The 25,676-nt window shown below is 57.1% G+C and overlaps 9 protein-coding genes across 9 annotated transcripts; 5 read left to right on the top strand and 4 right to left on the bottom strand.

The window, feature by feature from the left end:
- Positions 1 to 248: 248 nt before the first annotated feature.
- VDAG_04339 (alpha-L-rhamnosidase) lies at positions 249 to 3,949 on the bottom strand (the record flags this gene model as incomplete). Its single annotated transcript, XM_009650786.1, has 5 exons — positions 249 to 758; positions 1,200 to 2,096; positions 2,365 to 2,913; positions 3,101 to 3,811; positions 3,887 to 3,949. 5 exons carry the CDS (start codon positions 3,947 to 3,949, stop codon positions 249 to 251), a joined length of 2,730 nt encoding a protein of 909 aa, XP_009649081.1.
- Positions 3,950 to 5,304: 1,355 nt separating this feature from the next.
- Positions 5,305 to 6,803, bottom strand: VDAG_04338 (galactosyltransferase; the record flags this gene model as incomplete). The annotated part of the gene is made up of 3 exons (XM_009650785.1): positions 5,305 to 5,968; positions 6,021 to 6,318; positions 6,368 to 6,803. 3 exons carry the CDS (start codon positions 6,801 to 6,803, stop codon positions 5,305 to 5,307), a joined length of 1,398 nt encoding a protein of 465 aa, XP_009649080.1.
- Positions 6,804 to 9,461: 2,658 nt separating this feature from the next.
- Positions 9,462 to 12,570, top strand: VDAG_04337 (uncharacterized protein; the record flags this gene model as incomplete). The annotated part of the gene is made up of 2 exons (XM_009650784.1): positions 9,462 to 10,300; positions 10,377 to 12,570. 2 exons carry the CDS (start codon positions 9,462 to 9,464, stop codon positions 12,568 to 12,570), a joined length of 3,033 nt encoding a protein of 1,010 aa, XP_009649079.1.
- Positions 12,571 to 12,786: 216 nt separating this feature from the next.
- VDAG_04336 (alpha-N-arabinofuranosidase) lies at positions 12,787 to 14,316 on the bottom strand (the record flags this gene model as incomplete). The annotated part of the gene is made up of 1 exon (XM_009650783.1): positions 12,787 to 14,316. The coding sequence occupies one exon, from the start codon at positions 14,314 to 14,316 to the stop codon at positions 12,787 to 12,789; it is 1,530 nt and encodes a 509-aa protein (XP_009649078.1).
- Positions 14,317 to 15,466: 1,150 nt separating this feature from the next.
- On the top strand, positions 15,467 to 15,799 carry VDAG_04335 (uncharacterized protein; the record flags this gene model as incomplete). The annotated part of the gene is made up of 1 exon (XM_009650782.1): positions 15,467 to 15,799. One exon carries the CDS (start codon positions 15,467 to 15,469, stop codon positions 15,797 to 15,799), a length of 333 nt encoding a protein of 110 aa, XP_009649077.1.
- A 605-nt stretch (positions 15,800 to 16,404) lies between these two features.
- Positions 16,405 to 18,295, bottom strand: VDAG_04334 (alpha-glucosides permease MPH2/3; the record flags this gene model as incomplete). Its single annotated transcript, XM_009650781.1, has 7 exons — positions 16,405 to 16,757; positions 16,857 to 17,107; positions 17,166 to 17,416; positions 17,462 to 17,494; positions 17,624 to 17,872; positions 17,931 to 18,065; positions 18,116 to 18,295. 7 exons carry the CDS (start codon positions 18,293 to 18,295, stop codon positions 16,405 to 16,407), a joined length of 1,452 nt encoding a protein of 483 aa, XP_009649076.1.
- Positions 18,296 to 19,230: 935 nt separating this feature from the next.
- Positions 19,231 to 21,240, top strand: VDAG_04333 (uncharacterized protein). The gene is made up of 4 exons (XM_009650780.1): positions 19,231 to 20,064; positions 20,126 to 20,329; positions 20,408 to 20,843; positions 20,907 to 21,240. The coding sequence occupies exons 1-4, from the start codon at positions 19,298 to 19,300 to the stop codon at positions 21,201 to 21,203; spliced, it is 1,704 nt and encodes a 567-aa protein (XP_009649075.1). The 5' UTR covers positions 19,231 to 19,297; the 3' UTR covers positions 21,204 to 21,240.
- A 379-nt stretch (positions 21,241 to 21,619) lies between these two features.
- On the top strand, positions 21,620 to 23,425 carry VDAG_04332 (dextranase; the record flags this gene model as incomplete). The annotated part of the gene is made up of 1 exon (XM_009650779.1): positions 21,620 to 23,425. One exon carries the CDS (start codon positions 21,620 to 21,622, stop codon positions 23,423 to 23,425), a length of 1,806 nt encoding a protein of 601 aa, XP_009649074.1.
- A 355-nt stretch (positions 23,426 to 23,780) lies between these two features.
- Positions 23,781 to 25,190, top strand: VDAG_04331 (glycoprotease pgp1; the record flags this gene model as incomplete). Its single annotated transcript, XM_009650778.1, has 1 exon — positions 23,781 to 25,190. One exon carries the CDS (start codon positions 23,781 to 23,783, stop codon positions 25,188 to 25,190), a length of 1,410 nt encoding a protein of 469 aa, XP_009649073.1.
- Positions 25,191 to 25,676: the final 486 nt, after the last annotated feature.

Below are 25,676 nucleotides of genomic sequence, written 5' to 3'. Positions count from 1 at the left end.
CTGAGGGACGACGTCAGACGAGGTACTCGAGCTTGAGACCCCCGGCGCGGCTTGAACCAAAGGTACACGGAGAAGTCCATCGCGTCGAGGAAGAGGGTTATCTTTGGCTTCACAGCGTCAACGCCTTCTTGCAGAGCATATCCGCTGGGTCAAGGGCGTAGGGGCCAGCGGAGGGACTTATCTATTGCGTTTCGGCCTCCGCCTCGCTGAAGAGGTACAGTCTCTTGAGGGACTCGCCGTACAACTGATCACCGCTGGAGGCGTTCCTGCAGTGCCAGCGCTGGCTGTGCAGCGCGTCGAGGTTCGCGAGGCACGTGCTGATGAGTCTGGCGATGGAGGCCGAGCCGACGGGGCGGTGGGACTGGCGCCGTATGACGAGCTTGGTGACGAGGCGTTGGGGGCATGTTCTGCTCCTCTCCAGTGACGCGGATGATCTTAAACAAAGTGGGACACCCCGGGCCGCAGACGGTGGCGAAGGTCCGCGGCCTCCTGCCGTGCCTGCCGCAGTGCTGTGTCTGCTGTCGAGGATGCTGCATCTGACCCGGCACGCGTCTTCGCCGGACGGGACGCGGAGCCCGCACGTGCTTCATGGGCAGCGTGATGCCGGCCGTAAATGCATAGTGTGCCGTCAAGCTAAGTTCGTTGGACGTCTGCTTCGCGTCGCTGGGCGAGTATACGGCGAGATCCAGCGCCAGGCCGCCGCGGCGCTCGGGCGACGTCGACCATGGTGCGAGCAGCTTCAGCAGTCTCGCCAGCGCCTAGAGGAACGCGCGGGCGGTCTCCTGCTTCGTCTCGCGGCTTTCAGACGGCCTGGCATTGCCTGAACATCGTCGCGTAGGCGGCTCGCTCGTGGGGGTTTGATTCTAGCGTTTCGTGACCTTTCCTTACCAAGTTGAAGATGACCCACCGGAGCTCGTTTGGAAGATCTGACCAGGTTGCGGCAGGCATCATGAGGTAGTTCTTCCGGTCGTCATATGGTTTCAAGGATTGCAGCATGCAAAGCATGGGCTTTCATGGACAGAATAAGTACGACTTCCTTCATATATGTACGCATATATCTACAGAGGCTTTTGGTAAACTCAACGTAACGCACTTGGAGCGCCACGAAGGTACCCGAGATATTTGTGACCTTGGGATAGGAGCCCAAACTCTGCCGGATCATCGGAATGAGACACCACATAAAGAACCGCGTCTCAGACAGGCATGGCCGAGATGGGCTTGACAGGCCATTCATACCGCCTCGTAAACGGTACGCTGAACGACCACTCTCCCGAGCCGACAATCTCGGTCCTCGGTTCGTCGCCAGGGATCACGACCTCCATCTCCGTAGTCGGCGGCACAACCACGTCAATGGTAAGCGTCAAGTTGCCCTCGTTGCCCTCGAGCCGCCACGAACTGGCGATCCGTCCATAGGGCGTCAGATGCTCTGCCCTCGCCCACGTGAAGTCTCCACCAACCTCTGGCTCCGTCCTTGCTCTCTTCCACCCAGCTTCCGCCCGCTTGAGACCGGCAAGACGCTCGACCATGAATTTGGCCACGGCGCCGTACGCGTAGTGGTTGAAGCTCGTCATGTCGCCCGGGTTGACGCTGCCGTCGGGGCGCATGCTGTCCCAGCGCTCCCACATGGTCGTCGCGCCCATGGTGACGGGGAACAGCCACGACGGACACGCCCGCTCAGTCAGCATGGCATACGCGACGTCGGAGTGGCCCGTCTGGGCCAGCGCCTCGCAGATGTACGGGGTGCCAGCGAAGCCGGTACCGACGCGGAACGTGTTGCGCCGGACAATCTCGGCAAGGCGGTCACCGGCGCGGCCAAGTTGAGCGGGTGTCAGGAGGTTAAATGTGATGGCGAGAGCGTAGACAGTCTGCGTGTCCGACGGGAGGCGGCTGTTTGGCGACACGTACTCGGCGGCGAACTCGAGACGGCATGCGGCGGCCTCTTGACGGTAACGGGTCGCATCGAGCTCTTTGCCTAGCAAGCCGGCGATCTGTGACATGGCGTCGAGAGAGTAGATGAGGAACGCATTGGCGACCAGAGGAGGGTCGGTCACGGCCTTCCAGGGCTCATGAGGGGACGCGTTTGGGTCCAACCAGTCCTGAAAAGATCAGCAAATAATCACACCACCACATGTCCAGTAGTCAGTCGACTTACACCAAGTTGAGGGGCGGCAAAATCCCACAGATGTACACTGCCAGTTTTGTTCTTCGGAATTGGTCAAGCCAAGCGACCATGGAGTCATATTGCGGGATGAGCACGTTCAGATCATTCGTCTCTTCCCAGAGGGCCCAAGGCGCGAGGATGGTCACGTCATTTCAGATGGCAGCCGGCCAGATCTTGCCCCAGATAAAGTGCCCCTGAACGACGTTCGGCACGACCATGGGCGGCACGCCGTCCTGCCGCTTCTGTTCGTCCCACAAGTCGCGGAGCCAGTTCTTGAGGATCCCCGTGCAATCGTAGATGAAGGTCGCCGTCGGCGCGAATAGGGCGAGATCGCCGGTCCAGCCCAGCTGCTCATCGCGCTGGGGACAGTCGGTCGGCACCGAAAGAAAGTTGCCCCGCATACCCCAGCGGACGTTGGAGTACAGCTTGTTGAGCATTTCGTCGGAGCAGGTGAAGTTTCCCGCCTCTTCCATGTCGGTATTGCAGACCACAGCCTCGAGTGAGTCGAGGATGTCAATATCTGCAGATGGCCAGTCGTCGACCTGGGCATAGCGAAAGCCGTGGAAGGTGAAGCGAGGCTCGTACGATTCGCCGGCCTCATCACCACGGAGGGCGTAGATGTCCCGGGCCTTGCAGTCACGCAGCGGCCGGATGCCGAGCTCGCCCTTTTCGAGAACCCCGGCGTGCAGCAGGGTGATTTTGTGGCCGCGGGGACCTCTGACTTTGTTGACCCGAAGGTAGCCAACGAGGTTCTGCCCAAAGTCAAGCACCGTCTTCCGGGGACGGGGTCGTAATCTTTTCGTTGGGCTTGACGATTTCGAGCCGTCGAACCGGCTCGGCGTCACCCGCATGGAACTGGACGGTATCTGCGATCGGGGGCAGGGTATCGACTGCGGCCCATCCCTTGGCTTCGAAGCCAGGGATCGACCAGCCCGGTACCTTGGCCGTCGCGTCGTACAGTTCGCCGTCGTAAATCTCGGAGCGCTGGATCGGGCCTTTGTTGACGGTCCAGGTGTCGTCGGTGGTGATTGTACGAGTCGAGCCGTCGTCAAAGATAATCTCCAATTGCGCCAATACGGCGGTTCTCGGCCCCCAGATATTACGGCGGCCGCCCTCGAAACCGATACGTCCCTTGAACCAACCCTCGGCAACGCGGACGCCGAGACAATTGTCCCGCGAAGAAAGAAGATCCGTCACGTCATGTGTCTGGTAAATCAGCTGGGCGTCATAGGACGTCCAGCCCGGCGCGAGAAAGTGATCGCCGACCCTCGTCCCGTTGATCTCAGCCTCATACACGCCCAGCGCCGTGATGTAAAGCCTCGCAGACTGCACCGGCGCGTCAAACGTAAAGTTCTTCCGGAAGAGATCCTCGGGCAGGGGCGTCTCAATGTCGTCGCCGGCCCACGGCGCAGAGATCAGCTGCCCCGACCAGTCTCTCCGATGCAAGAGTCCCGTCTCAAGGATAGCGGGATCGCTCCAGGCGGTGTGTTCCTGCTGTGCCTGTTGGCGGGCGCGCACGCTGACGCTGCATCGCGTGCGGGAGGCCAGCGGCTGCTCGAGCGGCCAGGGCACGAGGCGGGATTCTGGGGAGATGACCTTGACGCTGCCGAGGTGGTTGACTTGGGCGCCGATGATGCGTTCAATCTTGACCTCGTATCATTCCTGCGAGAAGTTGTTCGGGGTCTCTGCGAAGCGCCATGATAAGCGCGGCCTGGTGTCGTCGACTCCGAGAGCCTGGCCTGGTCTGTGATGCTCGAAGCGGACGTCTGTAACGGTTGGTAACGACATGATAGCGGGTTCAAGTGTGAGGAAGGAGACTGCAACTCGGCCCAAGGTGATGTGGATGATGTAGGAGGAAAGGTCGACTGAGAGCCGCCATCGGGTTCATGGACCTATTTGTCGAGGTCGCGTCATGGCCCCCTCCTCCTCTTCAGTCTCCGATCCGGGGAATCCATGGACTCGGTGCAAGTATTCACAGCATCGGTCGAGATGAAACCGAAATAATCCGTATGGAATAGCGATGGATCGTCACTCAGAACACTGGATGGAAAGCCAAGGAGAGAAGCTAGGCTGATGACGAACCCCTCCTCCTTGCGTGTGGACCCAATGAACGCCATGAGGAAGGAGTATACATCCGAGAAATGCTTCCGAATCATACTTCCGAGACGCTCACCAAGAATATCCGAACATGACCCACTTGTTCGCTTGAAGAAACGATTCGTCCGCCACACTGAAGAATGACTATTGGCCATGAGGAGCTCCTTATTCTCCGAGCACATCCCTCAGCAGCCATATGAACAGCGGAGTATCTGGTTTTCCTGACTGGATATCCCGGTCACGATTCCGAATGACCGCTTAATGGACCATGAGCCAGAGGTCCGGGTGCCCAGGGACGACGCCAATAGCTAGACCGCAAGACAGAAATATCAGCCCGTACTATACGGGGACTTTTACTCTTGCTCATGATCCTTGATGGACCACTAGAATACACGACAGCCATCAGTTCGTACACCCCCACTCACTCGCCTCATTAGGCATGTGCAACCGCTTCTCTCGCAGGACCTGCACCACTACCAAGCCTGACGCAACAGCAACCACTGTCCCATCATCTCACACAGTTACACAACATCCCCTGTCACGGCCGTCAAGCTGCCTGCCACATCTGCCAAATCACGGCAGTGTCACCTCATGTACAACAAGTCGTCGATTCGCCCCTTCGTAAAAGCTACAACACCGCGAAATATCCCCCGTCTCCTCCTCTTCTTAACGAGTAACGAGCTCGCTTAAAACCACCGTCTATCCATGATACCTTCTACGTCCATTCATGCCTGTCATGACATTGCAACCGAGGCCCGGAAAAAAAGAGAACTGGGAGTGAACCCCGTGAAATCCCAGGGCGTAACATGAACCAGAGGGGGAAAAGGGAGGGGGTATACAAGATGACCACGAAAACGCGCCAAGACGGCAGAACCCAATGCATGAAAGAACACCCCTGAGATGCAAAATAAACAAAAAAAAAAGAAAAAAAAAAGAACGGCAGTTGGCCAGCCGCGGAAAACTCCCCAGCATTGGCTGGATGCAGAAAGGGGGGAAATAAAAGGGATAAAATGTAAGAACACGTGGATGGCCCCCCCCCGCAACCCTCACAGCCTGACGTGCTGACCCGTCAATTTGAACCAGAGGACGGCAATGAGGTCCTCCTTGAAGCGCTCCCAGAGATTGCGGTTCAGGTAATAGCTCAGCTGGCGGAAGTGGAACATCTCGCCCCAACAGTCGCGGCCCCACTCGCAGCCCGCCATGTTGACGACAAAGTCGCGCTCGTCCTGGCTGTAATGGTAGCGCGGGTCCTTGCCGTCGTCGCCGCAGGCGCCGGCGGGGAAGGCGTTGATCGAGCGCTGTGGGAGGAAGGCCGTGTGCTGACGCACCCACGGCTGCGTGCTGTACATCTGCTGCAGCGCGTCCTGCTCCTTGTGCGTCCAGTCCATGTGCTTCTGTTCGTAGGCGACGGGATCCCACCAGATGTCCATGAGCTGGTCCGAGACGGCGCCACGCCTCAGGAACCAGGAACCGAGGTTGAAGCCGGCGCAGTCCTGGGAGAGGATAAGGTTGATAGATTCCGGCTTGCCGTCGCCCACGGGGCTGCGGGACAAGGGGTCGAGATATTCCTCGGCGAAGGGATGCGAAATGTTGAGGGGATTGAATTCGTTAATGTCGCGATACGTGTTCTTCGCAAGGTTGTTGAAGATATGGCTCTGCAGTGAGTACGAGGGCTCCATGATGAAGGTGTTGAGGTCCAGCCACCAGACCCTGTGATGCCACGTTAGCCGAGACAATCAAACGGTGAACGAAAGCCACTTACCATTCTGCCTTTGGGTATTTCCTCAAGGCATTGCGTACGTAGTCAACCTTCTCCCAGCCCTCGCGCCACTCGTGCGCATATCGCTTCTTGGTGCTCATGTCGACGATTTCCAGTTCGTAGCCCCACCGGGCGGCGTACGCTTTCTTGTTCTTGACGCTGTCTCTCTCTATCGCCCATTCTCGCGCGCCCTTCCATTCCATGACGCCGCCTCCGACATTCGCCGCCAGAACGATAACGTACTTTTGGCCTCCGCCGAGCCATGACGTCCGTCGCCAGTGGTAGACGAGAGCTGCCCGAACTATTAGCTGCCGATGCATGCGCCTAGACAGAGGCTGGCCTCGACTTACGACTGTGATAAAAGACCCAGACGGCGAAGAGTATGAAGAAGAGTATGGCCAGACGGATCTTTGTCTTCCTCTTCATGCGAGCGGCCCGCCTCTGCATCCTCCCGACGAGAGGCAGGTTCTGTACGGACCATGGCCCATGGTTTTGCTTGTCCTTGAAACCTCCGTACGGCGGCTGACTTGCTTGGCCGAAGCGCGGCAGGCTGCTCGAGATGCGGCGCATGTGACGCTGGAAGAAGCCCTGGTTGTGCGTCGAGAAGGACGGGTAGCCAGTGACGCCGAGAGTCCTCATCTTGGTGGCCTCCCATGGCGCAGAGATGCCGCCGGGCGAGGCGAAGGGAAAGGAGCCAGTCGGGCTGTTGCGACCGCTGTTGTAGTTGAGGCCGGGACTCGCCCAGCCGCCGCCGGGATGGGGTGACGGGCTGCGCGAGAGAGACATGGGATCGGGCTCGGCGGGGGTGCCTGCAGGAAAGAAAGGGGACACAACGTCAGCAAGCGAAATCTTGTCAGACACGAGAAGGTTGTGCGGAGGGAGGAGAAAACCAAGGGAGACGCGGTTGGGACGAACGACATTGGCGACAGTGTTGGGCACGTACCTGGTATGGGCGGCAGGTTTGAAGATTGGCCCTGCACCCCCAGGTACTGGGGGCCGCGGCGTTCAGCGGAGGCGACGTCAATGCCCAAGCTGAGGGAGGAGCGACGGCGTTGATGAGAAGCGGGGGGTCGTCGATCGTTGGCCGACGACACGGAGGACGAGGACGAGGCGGCTGGGGGGGATGGAGGCGCCAGGTTGGTGGAATGCGGGTGTTGTTACCGGAGGACGGGGATCCTCCAGGTGACAACGAGACGGGAAGAGGAGATGGGATGGAAATAAGAGGTGGTGGGGGGGTTGGATTTGGTCGTAGTGGGTTTTTTTTTCTTCCTTTTTGGTTTCGGGGCCTTGGCCACGGTAAGGCGTTTGGGCGGTGCGTTGAAGCAAGGGCGACGATCTTCTGTGGTGCGCCAGTCGCAAAGCGATTCTACGTGCTAGGATGGATCGATGGACTCGAGGCGGCGGCAGCACCAGTGCCACTGGTGAGGAGTGTCGGCGGAGGTGGTAGTGGTGGCCGATAGTCGTCTGTGATGTACGGCCGTGCGAGACTAGCAGTTACAGATTTCAGGCGATGCCTGGGCAGGACTTGGGAGGTGATGCTGTCGATGGTGATGGTTATGGAGATAATGAGCGTGGTACATGTAGATCTCTTGGCTGGAGCGGGCTCGTTTTGTGGCTGTCGGGGGCTTTCTCTCAATCGAGTGTCAAAGTTTGCCAAGGGGACCGAGACATGACGGATGGAGGGTCAACGAAGACGGGAAGACAAGGCCGGTCGTATTTTCGCTCATGTCATCTCGAGTAATAGTCTTTGGCGATTTTGCTTTTGGGCTAGGTGTTGTCTTCTCCATGCGGTAGGTTTAGTGCTCGGGCGATTTCTGAGGGTCTAGGTACAGCAGGCAGGTACCTCCCCAGGTACCTAGCAAAGGAGCCGAGACGGCCAGCCAAAAGGCTCCTTGCTAATAGGGGCGAGCCACCATCGCCCGGAGCGGCGGCTGCGATTGGGGAACCTGCCAGTCACTCAGGTTCAGGGGTCCTCCCGTTTGCCCGCAGTGCTTGCTCGGTACATGTCAGGTACATGGTACACCCTATAGTGAAGCCTCTATAGTGAAGTCAATGTCCAGGTCGAGATCAGCAAACATGTTCGTCGGCCTGCGAGTAAAGATACCAACACGCTCTTGTGTCCAGGCAAGAGAAAGTGAAGGGATTGCCAAGGGTAATCCAATCCTGGGTTACTCAAATGGCTGTTGAACTGAGAACGAAACAGTCTCACTGACAATGGCAGGACAGGGATGCCATGGCAAGACCCTGACAGGTGGGACACACAAGCGGCACGGCAGACCGAGCGCCCATTGGAGTCTCGCAAGGATGACATTGTTTGTCGGCTTTGATTTGGAGCTGCCGGTGTGGTGGGTATGGTCGACAATTGGATTGATGATTGAGGTGCAACAGAGGACATCTGAGTAAGGGAGGTAACGAGAGGCTCTATTGATCAGAGCTACCTAGGTAGGTACCTCGAGATACCCATTCATAGTAGACCGGTACCTACCTACCTAGGTAGGTATTCCAGAGTCTGGTGTTTCACTGCACCTGCCACGCCTACCATGTACACCCGTACCCCGCACCTGGCTACGTGCGTACCTGCGTCGACACCACGTGACCTCGCGTTCCTCGAGGCAGCGACGCACTCCTCAACAATCGTCAGTCAATTCTTCCTCGCCTTCATCCCCTCACCGGGCCCAGGCGTCCCTCCAGACGAACGATGCATCGCAAACGTAGATCTGTCTCATCGCCAAGACTTTCTCACGAGCGGACCCGCAACACGTAGTTCGTATTGCCAAACTACGTTGCTCCTAGGAGCCCGGCGCCACGAGAGCCAATCAACGAGGCTCCTTGCCTTGTTGTCGGCGCTTGCTCATACGCCCTCAACACCAGCCAGCCATACATCTTCGAGAGTCGTGATGGCATCCGGCGCATCGAGGCAAGGTCGCCGCCAGCCGTCAAATGAGAGCCAAGCTGCTCCTGCCGCGCCTTCGTCGCTCGTTGGCTGTCGTGCGTCGAAGTGGATGAACCCGCCTGGCCAGCCATTCATCAGTTCTCCATTGCCCCGTCTTGATGCAAAGGCTATTCAGTTGCTGCCTCCAGACCTTCTATTGTGACTATTGTTCGTGAACAACGCTCTCTTCTTGTTCTTGTTCTTGTTCTTGTTGGTCTTCTTTTTCCGCCAGACGCGTTGCTTCCTTGGGCCTTCCTCCTTGGTGATCCAATCTCCTTTGTCTATTCTGCTTCGATACTGTCACTCTTTTAATCCACAGCCACTGCCGATACGCTTGGTCTCATCATTCAACCAGCCTCTGACCCTTCGCCTCTCGACATCCCAAGCAAAACAATCCATTCATTCTTTCCATCAAATTCGTGCATCCGCCTCGAGTTGGATCGCTGCGTGCTGCTCTGCTTACGGTCCTTCATCACAAACCAACCCCTTCACTACCTTACCTACACAAGAACATGGCCACCAACAGCTCTTCGCCGAGACCACCCGCTTATGACGAGGACAGCCGGAGCGACGGCGGAAGGGACAACTGGGAAGACTGGGAGGATGAAGAAGTGGTGACGCCTATCATGGACGACGAGCAGGCCCTCATCGCCGACAAGGCCGCCATGCCCAGTCCTCTCAGGCCCTCGAAGCCTACCACCTCCCGCGTATCACTGTCACGACAATCCGTCCACAGGCTGAGGAGACTGAAATCCCGCCACAGGCAGAGGGACCAAAATGCCAAAGCCGGCATCAAGGTCGTGACCAACATGGCCGAGCTCCGTCGTCAAAACCATCTGGCCAACAGCCCACATCGCGCGAGAGGCAAGTTTGTGGATGCTGCCGCCCTCAAGGCACTCGAAGGTGAGCCGTCGTCCGCCTCTGTAGGCAACTGGAACTGGTTCTCCAGGAAGAACACGACCAAATCCCCTCAAAGCGCCACCACTCGGAGCCCCCTCGAACAGGACCTCTCCCCAAACGATCGCCCCATTGTCATCGGCATCGCTCTTCCCTCGGACCTAGCCCAGCGTGGCAACGGCAACACGGATGCCCATGCACACATGCTTGCCACACCCTTGGAGGCACCAACTCCCCATCCTCACTTGCGCCACCCAGCAAAACCGCAGCAGCCTGGAAACACGACCAGCCCCATGACTCCTTCACAGCAACGGTCCGTGTGGAGCCCTGATACCCCTGACACCACTTCACCGTTCCAGTCACCTCGACACACATCAAGCATCTATTCACAGGCTACCAGTTACGGGGCACCTATTGCCTATGACGCCCCGCCTGTGCCTGCTGTGCCTTCGACGTTCAAAACACCAGAGGTTGCTGTGGCCCGTTGTGCTTCAACAAAAAGACGACGACGACGAAAACGACGGTGGCAGTCTCTGCACACTGTTTGAAGAGGATGGAAGCAGTATGGCTGTCACTACTAGCAAGACCAACAAGGCAAAGGGTGTTTCCAAGAGCCCTTCCAGCGCTGAAACACAGACGCGGGGGTGGTGGGATACCATCGTCACCCCATTCACCGAGAAGACGAGCCCTCTTCGTGAAGCTCAGGAGTCACGGTTCCCGAAAGGCAGCCTATCACCTGATTCACTCTCCAAGCCGAACGCCGAAAAGACTCAGGTTGCACAGTCTTTCAAGTTGGACGATCCGCCCTCTTCGACATTTATACCTGGACTACCAGCATCTCCAAAGCCTTCGCCCCGACATGACCACACGCCTATAGTCAGGATCCCTACCCCCCGAAGAACTCCATCCCCCTTCTTGAATGCGCGTACCCCATCGCCTGCTTCTTCGTCGAGGTCAGGTACCCCACGGCTTGCGGAACAGACTGAGAAGACGATGAATACGCCACAAGGCCTTCGAACTCCCTCAGATCAGCCCCCGCCATATTCACCGCCTAACAAGCAAGACGCAGTCAGATACCGAGCCGTATTCCCCACAGGCCATCCCCTCCAGAGCCTCTATCCTTCTTCTCCGAACCCTGCGTCCCCTGCGATCAATGGAACAATGAGCTCTCGTGGCGGTATCTCCTTGACCGACATTCCACTCACCCCAGCCACAGGCACCTCGACTATGCCAACCCGACAACCTGGCACCTATCTGCCTCAGGAACACTTTACGGCCGCCGCTGGGCCCGGCCAAGAGGTCGAGCGCGAGAGGCGCCGACACGAGAAGGAAGAGGTCGTCGCCCGCAAGATCGGTGGCTTCTGGCGCGGCCGTGGGTGCATGCCGTCCAACGGTTGTTTCGGTCGCTCTGGTCGTGAAGGTCGGAAAAGGAGACGTGTCTGCCTCGGTGTCTGCTGTGGCTCCATTCTTCTCATTGTTCTCGTTGTCGTTCTTTGTGTCACCTTGATCCCGCGTGGTAAGAATGTCGTTGAGGTGCCAAGCATCTTCGTCAACCTGACCGACTTCCCGCCGATGCCCACGGGCCCGCTCACAGTAATTGGACCAGACAACTCGGCTGCCATAACAGGCTGTACACAGCCCACGACGATATGGAGCTGTGCACTTCCCAAAGAAGAGCACGATTCTGTTGCCCCTTTCCGGCCCAACCAGCCAAGCTTCTTCATGCAGATCCAGTACAACAACGACACGAGTGAGCCCTGGAACATTCCCAATGGCAGCCCCCCGCGACCAGATCGAGGTCGCACGCGCGAGCCAAGAGGAGGCGGTGGCATCATCGCCAGAGCTCGAGCAGCCCTCAGGAAGCGGCAAGATGGTCAAGCCTTCAATCCTAGTCCGGCGCCCCCATCATTCGAAGAAATGTACTTTCTGGGTAACACGACAGATGGCATCATCTCCGACGACAAGGCCGGCGAACCGACGCCATTTTACTTCAGCATCCTCGACACAGTAAACAGCACGGTTGGGCCAAATGTGCTCAGCAAGCGACAGGACTCAAACCTGCCGTCCGACTTTCCCGTCGAACTTCCTGAGCCCGAGCTCAACGAGGATGGTAGCGCGGCGCCAGCCACTTTCATGCCAAAATCCTTTCAGCAGCCTATCCGCCTGTACGACCGCGGCCTTGACACAGAGCACTACGGCTTCTACACCTATTTCACACGCAGCATTTACCTGCGCTCCGTCACAGTCCTCAACGGAACGGACCCTGCCCGAGGAGGTGATGGCGAGAGCAATGTGCCGCTTGACGAAGAGGGCGGCGCCCGTCTTTCAGAGGCGAGCTTCATCGTCACCTGGACGCAGACGCGGTTCCTCGTTCAGATCTGGACGCGCCGTGAGAACACGACGCAGCTGCTGTCTGAGCGGGGTCGATTTGATACTGGGTCGGGCGAGGCGACGGACCGGCCGGGGACGATGCCGTACCCCATCACCGTGACAATGGATACGCACGGAGGCCAGCCTCTTGAGAAGGTGGTGTGGCACTGGAAGGTTGACAGCCGGCAGAGGATCGACACGAGCGACCCCAAGCTCATTGCGAACAACATTGGGTTTGGAGGGACGCTGGTGAACCCCAGAGCGAGAAACGACACTTCGTTTGGGGGCTTTGACGGAGGAGACGGAGGTTGCAAGTGTGAATGGGTCAACTTCTTGGACAAGAGAAGCGTCTGAGGTGCTACGAGATGACGAGGAAACGACAGCGTGGCATGAACTGGAGGCAACAATGGAAGCCAAAACGTCCAGCAGGGTATCACAAGCATATAGATCTAATTCAATCGATCAAACCCGGTTGGTGTGCCCAACGCCAATGTTGACGATATGTCTTTTTACGGTAAGTAGGTCTGCTTCATTTCTCCAGGCGCCTTGGTCGAAGGGAATGGCCACCGACTAGGATAGTCCAGCACCAAGCACCCAGCTTACGTCGTTATTGAACTCACGAGCAGCATCATAGGTGTGAACGCCGCCGTTACTGGCCACATATCCGACATTGGCAAAGTGACGAATGTACCGCGTGGGGTGGCCCCAGGCGCGGATCGAGCTGCCCTGGCCGTTGAGACCCGCCTCAGTGCAAAAGGTGGCATCCTCGCGGAACGACTTGCTGCTGTCGTCGACGTCGACCCGGAGCGCAAAGTTGTGGTGGCGGATGAAGCTGCCGGGGTTGCTGACCGACTCAAAGGAGAAGCAGCCGCTATTGCCGAGGCCGGTGCGCACCGTCCACGTCGCCTGCTTCCGCAGCGTCTCGGCGCTCAACGAAGAGACGACCTGCGTGTCGACGCCGGTACCCGTCGACGCGTGCGCCAGGTAGCGCGTCGTGCAGCAGGACGAAGTGGCGCGCAGCGAGACGCGGGCGCCGACGGACAACTGGGGCCCCGACGACAGCGGCGCGACTTTGTAGCCCGCCGCGACGATGTCATCCTGGACGGCCTTCTCCGTGGCGTCGGACGGGTAGCCCGACGTCATGACGCCCTCGTAAAAGGTGCCCTGGGCGCTGACGCTGTTATCGCCACCAATGCCGAGTATAATGGCGCCCTCCTTCTTCATGGGATCGTAGCCGCCGGCGGGCCGCACGCCGCTGTAAAAGGTCGACAAGTCGCCGGCCGTGGCGTCGCCGGCGCGGACGGCCCACTTGTTGGGCCCTCCCTTGACGACGGCGCTGACGAAGCGATGCGACAGCGACGGGTTGGCGTCGTTCTTCTTGGCGTTGTGGCCCGAGAACAGGCCGTTCTCGAGGTCGGCCATGACCCACGGCCCGCTCCCGGAGCCGGAGCCCCACGCCGTGCTGTCGCCAAAGTAGATGGCCTCCATGTGCCCGTTGCCCGTGTTGCTCGTGCTCGTCTCGGCGTTGCCGTAATCGAAGCAGCAGCCGCCGTTGAAGTGCGTACCGTCGACCACGGCGTACATGCCCTGTGCCGCATCACCACGCGCCGTGCGCTGCGCCACGTTATTGCGGTACCCCGTGCCCGGGGCGATGAAGACGCCGTACGCCTTTTTGTTACCAAAGAGCTGCACCGGCGCCCCGATGGCGCTCGCCAGGTTGTCGGCGCGGTTGGCTTCTGGGCCGGCAAAGTCGCCCCCCGGCGCCTGCGTCAGGTGATTGTTGTTCTTGGACTGGTCGTAGATGACCGTGATGACGCACGTCGTGCCGGCGCAGAATCTGTCCTGACGGCCGGCATCGGCGACGCCGCCGGCCGACACGGGTGCAATGTCGGTGGTTGCGCCGTCCGAGCCGCGCTTCACCTGGTAGAGGGACCCCGTGAAGGCGTCGTATAGGGCGCGCGTCGTGCTGTGCGCCGCGACGCAGGGCGTGTTGCCCTTGGCGTAGCTGTCGCAGGGTCCGGCGGCCACGAGCGCGCCTGAGGTCGCGAGACCCAGGGCGAGGGCCCAAGAGGGGCGAGCGTTTCGCTGCGAGAACTGCATGATGAGGAGACTTGGAGGTTGAGAAAGGCCACGACGAAAGACCTCGTGAGCCTGGATTTACCGGACTCTTGTGAGTCTGTGGCCGGGATATCAACTCTCTTTTATGGTCCGCATTCAGGCTGGACACCTTCCTGTACCCGGAGTCTGTTCGTCACGAGCGTCGCGGGGCAATAGAGCACACCGCGTCGCCGACGATGCCTACTTACCTGCCGACGTGACATCGCCCATGTCTACATGTACTATGTATACGAACAAGCAAACACAGAAACAGGCGTAATCGACTTCCTAACTCGCCTCTGCAAGACATTCCCGCACCAATTAGTGCGAACCGCAACGTCACGGCAATGACGTCTCATGCCAGGAGCGCTGGGCGATCCGGCACGCCTCAGCCGTGAAAGCGCCGTCTGGGGGTTGCATCGCGAGGCGGCACTACCCATTAGCAGCCCAAGGTATTGAAGCGCTTGACGTGGCCTCATCGTCCCAGCCGGACTACCCCTCTCCAAGATCACGAGACCGTGGTGATCGGGGCCCGGGATCTCTTGGTTGCTTCACTGAATACGGCGCTCCTTTCCAGGGGAGATCGAGAACCGATGGTCTTCTACTCTTGGGCAGCTCGTTCGGCATGTGGCGCCGTGATCCGCTGCCACTTTCTGCGGGCATATTCTCCGCCCCTGCGCCGAGCCCGGGAGGCCCGGGTGGCCCGGCATGAACAGGCGGAATCTTTTAGTCGAGGACAGTTTTTATTATACTTTTGCAATCGCCGAAGCTACGACCAGGACCCTAACCAAGCATGTTCGTCTGCCCTATCACAAGGTTGACTTTCGGATGAAACGATGTATACCCACATCACCTGGAAAGTTCCATTCCGCTTTTTTCACTTACAGTTTGGTGGTTTCTATTTCAGTGCCAGTTAGACATCGCCACGTCTCTCGTTAACTAGAGAGGTAAAAAGATGATATACATGTCGCTCGGGCCCTCTGCGTCGGGCGGAACGGTTACTCCATGCGCAACTCGGCCAACCTCCTAACAAAGTCATTGACGCCTTCCATGGAGTCCCGGTTGAAGGCTTTCCCGCCCTCTTCTGCTGTCGAGGGCGTTGCCTTGTCGAGGAGGAGTTTTGCAAGCCACCAACCCTCCCAGCGACAAGAGAATGCCAGCGCCCGACGCCAAGGCCGACTTTGTGCCCTGGGAGATGGAACTCAGTCAGCCCAGCGGCTCTACAATACCAGGACCCTTCGTCATTCTAGACGTGCCTTCTGAGTTCCCGCGAATGGACGAATTCTTCATGACGTCCAACTATAAATACATCTTCCTCAACGTCTTCATGCCCAACAGGTCAGACGGCGGCAGAAACATCTTCCACGGCCTCAATGGCCTGGCCATGCACAGCCACAAGACTGGCAAAACCCGCTGGTTTTATGCCGGTGATGACTCCGCTCGTGTAGGAGCCCGTCTTTGTACCGCGGAGCCCGGATGCGTCTGAGGGCGACGGCTGGGTCATTTCCATGGTTGAGTGCCGTGGTGCGCCGTGGTGCGAACCGCAATGACTTGGTTGTGCTGGACACGAAAGAATTCGAGAACCGGTGGCCGATTTGCAGCTTCCACTGCACGTCAAGGCACAGTTCCATGGGAAATGGGTGGCCGCGTCGGTGTTACCAAAGTGGGTGAGCCTCGTTCGAGATGTCCCTGCGGTTCAAGTTAGTCAACGAGGAGCTTTGGAACCGCTGGTCTAAAGGGCCGATCGGTGATGAAACTCATTTCGGCGGGCAAATTTGCAGGCAGCGTCCTTGGTAGGGAAGACCACTTGATCATGAAGTAACTGCCTCAAAGGGCGTTGTTTGTCCCTAGGTTTAAGTTCCATAACACTGCTCGTCTCAAGTGTTTCCGCGTTCAGTGTTTCTCATGCCCAACTAAAATCACAGAACAGACGACGCGCCTCATGCTAAATGGTATAATAAATCATTTTGTCGCTCTTCCGCAAACATGTGGCAAAGAGGTAGATCTTTCCACTTGAGCTGAACTATTGATAAAGTACCTTGTGCTTGATTGGCGTTGATTGAAACATGCCATGAGGCGACACTATGCTCTTCAACTGAGAGGCTTTCTGGTGCCGACTTCCTCGAGCTCTGGCTTAAGCATGTCCGCCGCCTGCTGAGAGAACCCACGAGTCCTTGTCTTGTGTTCAAACAGCAAGTCCAGTTCCGCGTAAGTCAGACCCTTGGCTTCGGGCAGACGGAACCATGTCCAGGCGAAGAAGAGACCCGCAAGGCCTGCCCAGAAGAAGCCACTCTTGGCACCCCAGTTCCAGGCGTTCTTACCCAGCATGCGTGACATGATGACGTTGGTGATGAAGCCTCCAGCATTGTAGCAGGCTCGCGCGAATGCCACAGTCTTGATACGTAACTGAGTTGACGGAATCTCTGCCACGATCGTATAACAGGCTGGACCGATGGTAATTTAGTAGAAGATAACCATAGTGACCATGAGGGCGCCGACCGCCCAAGATGTTGATGACGATTCGGTTGGAATTCCAAGGATACCGATAATGGTCAGATCAACACAGGCGAAGCCCAGACCTACGAGGTAAATTGTCCGACGCCCGAATCGCGTGAGAACCCACATGGCCAGAATACATCCCAGGAGACCCAGGCCTGTCTGTCTGAGATTCATGGCAAAGCCGTGACGAGCAGACAAGCCGGCTTGGATCATAAATTGGACGCCGAAACCCATAAAGGGCGTGCCGGCGAATGCCTGCGTGAGCCAAGCCACGCACGCAATCTCAGTGCGCCGACTGTCGGAGACTTGATCAGCAGCCGACAACCGGACAAGTTCCGAGGCTGATCACTTACAGGTTGGAACCGCGAAAACAATCCCAGTAGTGAGCACCGGCAGAATTCTCTCTCTCGAACTGGGTTGTAACACGCATCGTCTCGATGTGGGCGTCGAGGTCGAATTCAACATCAGCCTGCGGGGTGGTCATGCTGGAGACAGCCTTCTTCGCCTCCTCGTATCGTCCATGCCTGACGAGCCACCAGGGGCTCTCGGGAGCAAGGTAGGTCCCAGTCATGATGGGAACAGGCCAGATCTGTTTCTGTAAGCCCTTTTATTCAAAGGTGGAAGCAGGGTGTTCAGCTTCAGAACTCACCCATTGCAGCGCGAACGGGATGCGGTAGGCCCACTCGTCCGAGCGTGAAAGGAGGCCGTTCAAGACGCCAAATGGAAATAAGCTGACCGATGACCCGACACATATTTATCTGCATCTGTTCAGTATATTGTAAACCACTGGTCTATCGCCCAGTCATCTTACCCAAGAGGTCATGTAGTGGCGGAGGGCCAGAGGGCAGATGTCAGCTGCATAAGTGACGGCAAGGGTCTGAAAGATGCCCCACGGGATCGACTGGCACACCGCTCCCGCGACGAACATGGGAAGACCAGTCGAGAAGAACGGAATAAAGATGGCACCGATCATTGCAACCATAGCAACCTGCATCGTCCAGCGATATCCGATCCATTCGGTGATTACACCATTAATGAAGAGGCCAAGGATGGATCCAGCCTGCGAATGGTCTCATATTAGCCGATGATATTAGAATGGAGGAAATGAATTAGCTCACCTGGCCAGAGTTGTTGATGATGGTTTGCCACTGAGCGCTGATCAGAGGATTCCCATCCTTGTCGACCTGATCGCCAAAGCGTTTTTGGAACATGGGAAAGGGATAGAAGTTGGACATCAAGTTGGTATCATAGCCCTAAAAACGAGTGAGTGTAAGAACGATTCTCTGGATTCATATATACACACCTCCATGATGATTGCAAGAGAAACGATCAAAGAGAACATGATAGCCTTTGGCCAGAAACGCAGAGACTGACGAACAGTCATCTGCCGCTCAAGGCGCGTAGCGAGGGTCGCCGCATCTTCAACTTCTCGGGTGGGAGCTCCATGCTCAGCATTGGGGCGGTCTTGTTTCTCTGAATCCATTGAGAAGCTTGTTTGCTAATTGATAGCTGAATTGGATGCTGGGGATTTGTCGCTGGTCTCCAGGTGTTTAGTCGGTAAACATCCATCCTTCAACTTGTGCTTCTAGCGGGCAAGTGCTTTTATAGTTATCGGGATGAGCACTTGGGACCACGATCCAAGAGCACCAATGTACACTGGCCTTTGGATCCCATGGGGAAACTAACCGGCCCCCAGACTCGTGCGGGGATATGCCTTGGGCTTCGCCGCGGCCGTAGGTGCGGCTTATTTCCATTTTGAGTAATGGGCCGGAGGTGGAGTTGTGGCTGACCCTAGGTTGCATCGCGTAACAGTCGTGTCTTTCGTTCAAGACATTATAGGAGACATCAGGTTTTTTAGATCCCGTTTCTGGCTGGAAACACTGATGAAATGTCGAGATGATGGGATTGCCGGTGGAAAGAAGTCAACAAGTCAAGCACCGATTCTGCGTGAACTCCCCCACCATTCCTACAGCCTCCAGAACTTCAGCCGAGGAGCACTTGAACTACCAGGGAGGTCGATGGACGTATATGTTAATTGGGAAAGAATATTGTTCCGTAAAACTATCCTTCCGGTAGCATCAGACGACTCAAGACATCCGAGCAGACCACCTCAGCTTTACACTACAGACGCGGCGTACTTCAGTTGAACCTTCTGCAGTACAGAGCCAATCTAACCATGATGTGGATTATAGAGTACTTCTTTATGAAAAGAGAATAAGTTGACCTGTCATAGCTACGTGCCTTCTCATATCACCGCAACCCTTGAAGTCACATCGGCGCATCGGCGAAGTTGCACTAACTGCTGACTTCTGCGGGGAAACGAGGACGCTAGCTACCGCTGTGGAAGCGAGCTGGGCCATGACTTGGCTGCGGGCGTTTACTCAAAAGGGAGCTTGAACAGGCCTGATGCGACACTCCGCACATCCACCAATTGACCCAATGCCCGGTTCCTCGACGTTCAAACAACCCGCTTCGCGTATGTGACATGATCGTCTTCAGGATCGGTTCTCAAGATGACGGCAAGAAACAACTCCATCCCGCCCCTGGCCGGGCATGCGACCACTGCAGATACCGGAAGATGAAATGCGACAGACGAGAGCCGTGCCGTCCCTGCCGGGACACACAATCACCCTGCACGTATGTCTTTATGCCAAAGCGCAAAGGTCGACCGCCTCGAAAGGATCGACAGCACAGCAAGACGAAGCACCAGCAGGCTAAACTACGGGACCAGCCATCATTAGCTTCAGCATGTTCATCATCACCCAGAAATGGACTACACAACCCTCCAGACTCCGGCTCGAAGGTGGCAATCACCTCTCCTCCGAACGAACTGCCAGTCCTAAGACACTGGAATCGTGCTGGCACTCTGTTTGAAAACAGCCTCGAAGCCTCCACCTTGACAGCATCAGCGGAAAGCATGCCACAAGCCGGGGGTGGCCCATTCCCTATTCCGTCCAACTCATTGGAAAGCCACCAACCTGGTCTGGAGGCACAACCCCAGGAAGTGAACATCGCAACCGCATATCCCGTCTCAGAATACGCCCATTGGACAAGGGTGTTTCTTCTACGACTGTATCCGGTCTTTCCCATCATGGACCCAGGCTGCTTGCTCAGCAAACTAGCGCTGCCGCAGGGGCTGGTGTCACCGAGCCTTGGCAGGTTCTTTGCCGCCATGTCCGCTGCTGTCATTGTTCAGTTGAATCTCACAGACCCGAACGTGACCGGCTCGACGTCGCTCAGACTTCTGGACAGGTATTGTCCATGCGGCTCGCGGACAAGTAATCAGCCAATGTTTCGCTGGTCGTCATGACAGGTCTTACATCGAAGATGCGGATGAGTGGACAATTATGGAGTCATTTTTCATATTCTCCTACTATGGGAATTGCAACACGAGTAAGCAAGCGTGGTACCACTTGAGAGAGGCGATCAGTTTCGCTCTAGCGTTGGGCCTGAACCGAGAGGAGTCTTACAGCGATCCGAGCTTGGAAGTCAATGAACGGAGGAGGCGCCTTTACTGGTTGCTTTTCATTACCGAAAGGCAAAGATAATCCCCCCAAACCTGCTACTTCTAACATGCTGCCGACTGATGCGCTAGGGCATACTGCCTTCAGCACCGAACAACGCCCATATTAAGAGCATCCATCGCCTTGCCTAGGATATATGATGGCGCGGATGAGCCAACGCTGTCCGGCTTTGTCAAGTTGGCAAGGCTGTTCAACACCATAGACACTGATTTTGTATGCTCCTGGAGCGAAGGTTATCTCAAAGGAAGTAACGACTCAGTGGCTAGACTGTTAGATCCGGATCAATTCTCCACCATGTCTCTGGCGTCTATCATTGATGAGACCCAGAGGGTCGACGTGGCGGTCACACAATGTTGGCTCCGAACTCTCGTTTGCCAGCTTCAAATCCGTTCCAACGAGTCGCATGGCCGGGGGACGGCCACTTCGGTACGTGCTGCGGCGCGTGACTTGCTTAATTGCTTCAGCGCTGCCAGACTGGAGATCTTAGGATCTCACGGTATTGGCATGGTAAGTCGCATGTCGCACGGTGATGAACTATAGACACGAACTAATCACTCAATGCACAAACAGGAACAAAAAATATCGGATATTGCAGGTTTTCTCTGTGACTTATTGCCCAGGCAACCACCAGAACAACTGATTGGGGATATGGATTCTATCCCTAATCTTCTGCACAGCTTCATGTGTCTGCTAGCCAACTTCCGAAACCAGGAGTCTTGCTACCTAGGTCCATTAGCCGAGAGAGCCACGGCGTTGCTGATGCAAAGAGGGATAGGCAGAGCCATTGAGTCGTGTGACGAAGTAGAGCAAGAAGGGTATGGCAGTGATGACGAGGTGCCAGACGGGGTCTGGCAGAACGTCCCATAAGGGGCTTACTATCGAATGCAATGCGATTCATCAAGCTTTACTCGAGGCTAGGAATCCTTCCAATGTCATTGCCAAGCTGTGGCTGGTCTGGATCGACCGAACATTTCAGCGCTGTGTATAGATCATCCCACAAATCCCAGAAAGCCCCTCTGCCCGACGATCCTACATCTTCTCGGTAACGTCGGGTGATCCCCAGGTTCCCCAAGCTATCCCCCACAAGTTGCAGTCTTGGGGTACCATGCGGTGCCTTTCCCAATCAGGTAATTGCCCGTCGAGAACCTAGCTTCCAAGTGATTGCAATGCTACCAGTCTGAGAGCATCGCCATCCAGTATACGACCACAAATAGCTGCGCTGATGGCTACGGAAATTTGGATCCCTCACGATAGAGCAAGTAGCTTCCACGATCATCAGCGCCATGTATTTCTCTTCATTCAACGCACTTCTCCTCCTGCTGGCGACGCTGTCTGGCCCTTCATCTGGAGCCTGTGTTCCCGGTGTAAAGACTTGGTGGCACGACAAATCCACCATCGATATCCAGAGACCTGCGGCGCCTGATGAAGTTCGAAGGTCACGCAGATACGAAGTATCCGTTTCGCCGACACGCACCAGCCGTTTTCAACGTTCCTTTGTGTACGAGTCCATCCCTCGCAATGGCAACGGGAAGATGTTCGATCCCGCACAGCCTGGCAAGCAATATAACCTCACCGACGGCGATGGCGTCACTGTTGAGATAGACGCCGGGATCAGCATGGCCTGGACTCAGTTCCAGTATCGCAGAGATGTCGATGTTCGCGTCATTTCTTCCGATGGATCAGCACTTGGTCCGGCTTCAAACATCGTCATACGGCCGGTCGACCTTGGCTTCGAGGTTAGGAGCCCCCAGCCAGACACGGTCGTCATTCGGGTCCCGTCTCAAAAGTCCGGCGCCAGATTTTCTGTCGAGTTTCAGGATGATCTTTACACTTTTCGCTCAAATGGCACAGACTACGTGACTGAGGGCGGCGTCACAGTCAGCGAAGAACCCAAGAACGCTCTCCTTATCTTCGCAAGTCCCATGATTCCGGATGATCTTATTCCCTCAAAGACGTCAACGGGAACCCAAGTGATGAAGCCGGGAAGTCTGACCCGGGAAGCACTGGGATCGAAGCCAACTCTGTACTTCGAGGCCGGGGTTTACTGGGTAGAGAAAGACGGTATCCTCGGGAAAGACCATATCAAACTCTTTCCAAGTACACACTACGTCTACTTCGAGCTGGGAACCTACATCAAAGGCGCTTTCGAATACACAACCCGGCACTCTGACTTCTACACCGTCGGCCACGCCGTAGTGTCTGGCGAAAACTATGCCTACATGGCCAGCACGATCAAGGACTGCACTGCCGTCAAGGACGACCGCTACAGCCTACGCATGTTCTGGCACCAGTCAGTCATGGACAACCAGACGTGGCATTGCATCGGACCAACCCTGAATGCGCCGCCCTTCATCACGATGGATCTCCACCCCATGAACCACACACCGCACGAGGAGGACAACAAGGTGCAGAGCCACATCCAGGACTACAAGCAGGTCGGGGCCTTTTATTTCCAGACGGACGGGACGCAAATGTACAAGGGCACGGTGCGCGACGTCTTCTGGCACGTCAACGACGATGCCATCAAGCTGTACCATTCAGGGGCACAGCTCGAGGGCCTGACCGTCTGGAAGGCGCGCAACAACGCCATTATCCAGATGGGGTGGAAGCCACGCCGCGTCAGCGACGTGTCCGTCAAACATGTCCGGCTGATCCACAACCGCTGGATCCAGCCGAACGCGTACGTGCCGTCGGCTATCCTGGGCGCGTCCCCGTTCTACGCTGACCCAAAGCTGGTTGATCCGTCGCGCAAGATGTCGCTGCGCATCAGTGATCTTGTGTGCGAGGGTGTCTGCGCGGCTCTCATGACGATGGCGCCGCTTCAAAACTTTGACCTGCTCGTTGAGAATGTGCACTTTGAAAAGATGCATGACGATGTGACGGTCAGACTTGGGCACAGCGTGGTGGGAATGGATGCCGGGGAGAACATGAACAACTACACGCCTGGCCAGGGAAATCTGACCCTTGGGATCGTCATTCGGAACTGGACAATTGGAGGCCAGAGAGTGGATGGTACGAATTGGAGCGAGCATCAGCTGGGGCAAGTAAGCGTGCACCCAGAGTTTGAGGGTGATTGGAGCATTGAGTGAGATGTTCTGGAATGATAGGAATCGGAAAGATCGTGTAGATGGCAAAGAGAAAAAGAAGAATTCTGCTAAAACTGTGATTTCCCCAAAACTGCAATCAATGATTCATCGAGTGCACGTGTAGAGACGTAAGAACAAAAACCATCTGAGGATCTGTCCCAGACGGATAGCCAGATCAAAGGGTTGTGAGAAGTGTTCCAAACCTGATGGGGAGGTGTGATACTTCTTGATTCAGGGGCTCGGTGAAGCCTCGGTCAGTCCTGGAGTGATAAGATAAGAGGTCGAACCAAGAGTTTGGCACGAGACGGGTTCCAGCGGCCCTGCTGGCATCGAAACCTTCACTTTGAAATCCATCTTGATGCGAGCCCTCTGCCGCGCTCCAAGACCATGGCTCAATGCCTGTCGACCGCGCAGCCAAGCGCTCTTCCGCACACAATGGCTGGCACGCACCTCCCACCACCGTCATCTCCTCACCCTCGCCATTGAAACCTCCTGCGACGACACCTGCGTAGCCCTCCTGTCCAAGGACCCCGACGGTGCTGCGATCCTCCACTACAACGAGAAGCGCACCTCAGACAACCGCGCCTTTGGCGGCGTCTTTCCCGTCATAGCGCTCGCCGGCCATGGCGCCACCCTCGCGGAGCTCGTCAACGAGAGCCTGCCGTTTCTCCCCGACGCAGAGAGCACGTCGCCGAATACAATCACGGTCCGCGGGCGGCAGAAGCAAAAGCCCGACTTTGTCTCCGTGACACGAGGGCCGGGCATGCTCGCCAACCTGTCAGCAGGCCTCCACACAGCAAAGGGAATCGCCGCCGCCTGGCAGGTGCCCCTCGTGGCCGTCAACCACATGCAAGCCCATGCCCTGACGCCCCGTCTCGTCACTGCGCTCGCGCGGGGCGAAAAAACCGCGGCAGGAAACGGCGCAGCTCGGCCTGCCGAGCCAAAGCGCACGGGGCCCGAGCCCGCCTTTCCCTTTCTCTCCCTCCTCGTGTCGGGCGGGCACACGATGCTCGTCCACTCCCGCGCGCTCAACGACCACCGTATCCTCGCCGAGGCAGACTCGGCCATCGCCATCGGCGACGCACTCGACAAGGCCGCCCGCCAAGTCCTCCCTGCGTCCCTGATAGCCTCGACAGACGACGTCATGTACGGCCGCCTCTTGGAACGCTTCGTCTTCCCGCGCGCCGCCGACGGCCGCGCCATCGACTACGCCTACACCCCGCCCCGCATCCGCGCCGACGAGATCGCGACGTACCGCTCCCCGCACGGCTGGCACCTGACGCCGCCGTTCGCGACGACGCGGCGCATGCGCTACGACTTTTCCGGCTTCGGGTCCCAGGTGCAACGGATCGCCGAGGCGCGGCCCGACATGAGCGAGGCCGAGCGGCGGGACCTGGGCCGCGACACGATGCGCATCCTGTTCGAGCACCTGGCCAGCCGCGTCGTGTTGGCGCTTGGCAACGAGGAGATGGGGCTCCGAGACGTGCGGACGCTGGTTGTCGCTGGCGGTGTGGCGAGCAATCGATATCTGATGCATGTGCTTCGGGCGTTCCTTGACGTGCGGGGCTACAACGGCATCGAGATCACGGCGCCGCCTGTTGAGCTGTGTACGGACAATGCAGCCATGATTGCTTGGACTGGTGTGGAGATGTTTGAGGCTGGCTATGAGAGCGAGCTGTCGGTGCACTCGATCAAAAAATGGCCTCTTGATCCGACAGGCGATGATGGAGGCATCTTGGGTGCGAAAGGGTGGGTGAAGCGGAGGTAACGATGTAACAAGACTTGTATTATAGTGTACCACATGTATTGCTCACCAAATGTCAAACCCATCATGGGAATTGGGACCTTGGTTGGAATAGAGATGATTCGCGTACGGAGCAAAACAAGTACTGGTCCAGGTTGGAAGCTTAAGAAAAAAACAAAAAGGATTGCTCCTTTGCCGTGTGCCGGCGTTGAACCCCCAGTCCCTCCACGCGCCTTCCTTGCCTGCGCGCCCTGATTCGGACTTCCCTGAGGGCCTGTCCTAACGGGTATTTCTTAGGATTTAACCACTACACCATGCGTCACGGTATAGTGGTTGTTGGCAGGAGAACCACAAGTCAGGCCTAAGTACCGCAGTGCTCAGTGGCTGCCTGGCGGCCATCAAGGAAGGAACGGATGTGTTCAGGCAGACACGCCACACCTTGCCGTATAGCAATGCACCAGTAGGGTATGAGCAAAGCACGGTATTTATCCACGTCGACTGATGGAGCGC

Source organism: Verticillium dahliae, genomic scaffold (assembly GCF_000150675.1).
Source record: "Verticillium dahliae VdLs.17 supercont1.7 genomic scaffold, whole genome shotgun sequence".
NCBI classification, from domain to species: domain Eukaryota; kingdom Fungi; phylum Ascomycota; class Sordariomycetes; order Glomerellales; family Plectosphaerellaceae; genus Verticillium; species Verticillium dahliae.
The sequence above is the reverse complement of the archived record's forward strand: the minus strand, read 5'-3'. Positions and strand labels throughout refer to the sequence as shown.

Excerpts from the sequence above, each read along its gene's own strand:
- VDAG_04333 (XM_009650780.1), top strand. The coding sequence starts at position 19,298 with ATGATCGTCTTCAGGATCGGTTCTCAAGATGACGGCAAGAAACAACTC. Across the intron at positions 20,065-20,125 it reads TCGCTCAGACTTCTGGACAG|GTCTTACATCGAAGATGCGG; the intron begins GTATTGTCCATG and ends TCGTCATGACAG. Across the intron at positions 20,330-20,407 it reads CGGAGGAGGCGCCTTTACTG|GGCATACTGCCTTCAGCACC; the intron begins GTTGCTTTTCAT and ends CTGATGCGCTAG.